This window comes from Rhincodon typus, chromosome 47 (assembly GCF_021869965.1).
Source record: "Rhincodon typus isolate 14 chromosome 47, sRhiTyp1.1, whole genome shotgun sequence".
Taxonomy (NCBI): Eukaryota; Metazoa; Chordata; class Chondrichthyes; order Orectolobiformes; family Rhincodontidae; genus Rhincodon; species Rhincodon typus.
Genome location: NC_063378.1, coordinates 8,531,769 through 8,535,315, shown reverse-complemented (window position 1 = coordinate 8,535,315; position 3,547 = coordinate 8,531,769). Strand labels below are relative to the sequence as shown.

Below are 3,547 nucleotides of genomic sequence, written 5' to 3'. Positions count from 1 at the left end.
TCTGCTCCTATGATGCTGCTTGGCCTGCTGTGTTCATCCAGCTCTGCACCTTGTTGTCTCGGATTCTCCAGCATCTGCAGTTCCTACTATCTCCGCAGCCAATCCTGCAGTTTCTTGGCTGTTACCAGCAGAATCAGTCATTTTTTTGTTTTAATTAACTCAGCAGACTGATGAGTTACATTGGTCAGGAATTGAACACATGCTACTTGCCCAAGTCTCTAGCTTAGCACTGTAAGACCATCAGACCATAAGACATAGGAGCAGAAATTAGGCCATTCAGCCCATCGAGTCTGCTCGATCATGTTTCTCAACCGCAGTCTCCTGCTTTCTCCCCGTGCCTGCGTTGGTTTCCTCCAGGTGCTCTGGTTTCCTCCCACAGTCCAAAGATGTGCAGGTTAGGGTGGATTGGCCATGCTAAATTGCCTGTCGTGTTCAGGGATGTGTAGATTAGGTGGGTTATAGGTGGATGGCCTAGGTGGAATGTCTGAGGTTCAGTGTGGACTTGTTGGGCCGAAGGGCCTATTTCCACGCTGTAGGGATTCTATGATCTATGAACCCTTGATCCCCTTGACAATCAAGAACTTACCTATCTCAGTCTTAAATGTACTCAATGACCTGGCCTCCACAGCCTTCTGTGGCAGTGAATTCCATAGATTCACCACTCTCTGGCTGAAGAAGTTTCTCCTTATCTCCGTCCTAAAGGGTCTTCCCTTTACTCTAAGGCTGTGCCCTCGGGTCCTGGACTCTCCTACCAATGGAAGCATCTTCCCAACATCCATTCTGTCCAGGCCGTACTCTGATGACACAGCATCCCCCTATCTTTAGGAAAGATAATGTTACAGTTCCTCTCAGAACTGAGAAAGGAGTGAAGCTGTGGAATTCTTTATCGCAGAGGGCTATCGAGGCTGCATCATTCAATATATTCAAGGCTGAGATAGACAGCCTTTTAATCAGGAATGGAATCAAGCGTTATGGGGAAAGTGGTGTCAAAGTTTATCAGGTCAGCCACAATCTCATTGAGTTCCAGAGCTGATACATAGAGTCATAGAATCATAGATGTTTACAGCATGGAAACAGGCCCTTCGGCCCAACTTGCCCATGCTGTCCAGTTTTCACAATTAATTTTCCCATATTCCTGCATTGGGTCCATATCCCTCCATACCCATCCCATTCATGTACCCATCTAAATGTTTCTTAAATGACAAAATTGTATTCGCTTCCCCCAGTACCTCTGGTAGCCTGTTCCAGACACTCACCACCCTCTGTGTGAAAATATTGTTCCTCTGGACCCTTTTGTATCTCTCCCCTCTCACCTTAAACCTATGTCCTCTGGTTTTTGACTCCCCCTGGGGAAAAGCTGTTGGCTCTCTACCTTATCTGTGCCTCTTATGATTTTATAGGCTTCTCTAAGGTCACCCCTCAGCCTCCTACACTCCAGGGAAAGAAGTCCCAGCCGATCCAGCCTCTCCTCATAACACAAACCTTCCTAATAAAGGGAGCATCCCAACAAATCTTTTCTGCATTCTTTCTGGTTTAATAATATCCTTTTTATAGTCATGCTACAGTATGTGGCCTCATCCACGTCTTGTGGCAACAAAGCATCGCAACTCCTATCCTCAATGCTTTTGATGTCTACTTCTGCTCCTACAATTTCTGGGCTCAAACTATTCCCAATTTTCTTTAATGCAAGCGTGAAGCAACGCAACAAAACTACCTTTCACTGCTTAACTGATTTCAAAAATCACGTTCTAGTGCTGTTTTCTATTGTTGGTGAACCGTGGTTTTTGTTTGGACATTTCTGTTCTCGGGTGTGAGACGTTTGCAGTGGAGTGTTTGTCTGACTTCTTGAACAAATTCGGGTTACTCCCACCGAAATAGGGCAGAGGAAGAACCCACAGCCCTCACGCCTGCTTTCCCTTTCTCCCCTGTCCCCGAAAATATCCCACCAGTAACCCACGCTGAGGCGTTGACCAGTCGTGTGGTGACACTAACTCTGCATTTTAAACGTACCTGAATTTGGGCGGTTGTGCATTCAGGGACAGCGTCTATGTCTGCAAAATCAGAAGGAAAACAGTGTTTAAAGAAGTTTAGTTAACGTCTCCCAACATTTCCCTCCCCTTTCCAAACATTCAGGCAATGTACCCTTCCCTCTCCTCACTGTCTAACGCCCAAAATGCTCCTTCCGAGTTCAGCACTGATGTCCATGTGTAGCTAATTTCACGACTGACAAAGCAGTCTGCAATGTACAGCAGAGTCCAGTTGGAGACTGGATGACCTCCTGGCAGAACAGCCAAATCCGCAGGGAGGACCCTAAGCGTCCAGTGTGCTGTCGTTTTAATTCCCCACATTGCACTCACTGACATCTCTGTCCTCGGCACGCTGCTGTCCTCCAATGGAGATCAATCTCTTCCGACTGAACAATGTACTCGCTTCCAGACACAGTACTGAGCTGAACTGTTGTGGCTTGTAGCCTCACTTAATCCATTTCTTTCTACGCCACTCACACCTCGTCTGGACACCTCTTCAGTTTGACGTCATGTCCAATAAACACTCGCTTCTCCTGAACGTTTATGCGATTGAATCTTTCCCATCTTTCCCCTCAACAGAAACCCTAACCCTGACTTTTTTTTTGACCTCTTTCCTGCCTTACTTTGTAGGAACCCAACCCCATTTCTCATTTTCCTCAGTTCTGATGATTGGATTTGACTTGTAGTCACGTGTACCTAAGTACAGTGAAAAGCTTTGTTTTGTGAGCAGCACAGGCAGATCATAGCAAACAGGGACGTATGGATCACAGAGCACTTAAGACAGAGCAAAGCATACAAGGTAACACCACACAGGGGGTGCGCAACAGCCAGATCAACATTATTTGAAGTTAGAGAAGTCCATTCAGCAATTAATAACAGCAGGGAAGGAGCTGTTCCTAAACCTGCTGGTGCGTGTGTTCAAGCTTCTGTATCTTCTGCCTGATGGAAGAGTGTATAACCGTGGTGGGAGGGGTCTTTAAGAATGGTGGGGAGGTGTATGGGTATGTGCGTATGTGTGGGTGTGTGTGTGTGATTTGCTGAAGGATTGTGTTTGCGAGTGTGAGAGAGTATATGTGTGTGTCTGTGTGTGTGTGTATGTGTGTGAGTGTCTGAGTGTGTGTTTATGTGTGTCTGTGAGCATGTGTGTGTGTGTTTTGCTGAAGGAATGTGTGGGTGTTTATGGGTGTGTGTGAGAGAGAGTATGTGTGTGTGTGTATCTGTGAGTGTGTGTGTGTATCTGTGAGTGTGTGTGTGTGAGAGTATGTGTGTCTGTCTGTGAGTGTATGAGAGTGTGTGTGTGCCTGTGAGTGTGACAGTGTGTTTGTGTGAGTGAGTCTGAATCTGAGTGTGAGAGAGAGTGTGTGTGTACGTGTGTGTGAGAGTGTGTGTGTGTCAGTGTGTGTTTGCCTGTGAGTGTGTGTGTGTGTGTGTGAGAGAGTGTGTGTGAGTGAGAAAGTGTGTGTGTGTGTGTGCGCGTGTGTGTGTGTGAGAGAGAATGTGAGTGTGTATGTGTATGTGTG

The 3,547-nt window shown here is 46.5% G+C and overlaps 1 protein-coding gene across 1 annotated transcript in view; it reads right to left on the bottom strand.

Moving 5' to 3' along the window:
• LOC109923692 (nectin-1-like) overlaps positions 1–3,547 on the bottom strand; it is a 50,337-nt gene that overhangs the window by 3,055 nt on the left and 43,735 nt on the right. Inside the window, exon 6 of the mRNA XM_048620544.1 lies at positions 2,011–2,051. Coding sequence (XP_048476501.1) covers positions 2,011–2,051 — 41 coding nt within the window. The remainder of the gene's footprint in view (positions 1–2,010; positions 2,052–3,547) is intronic.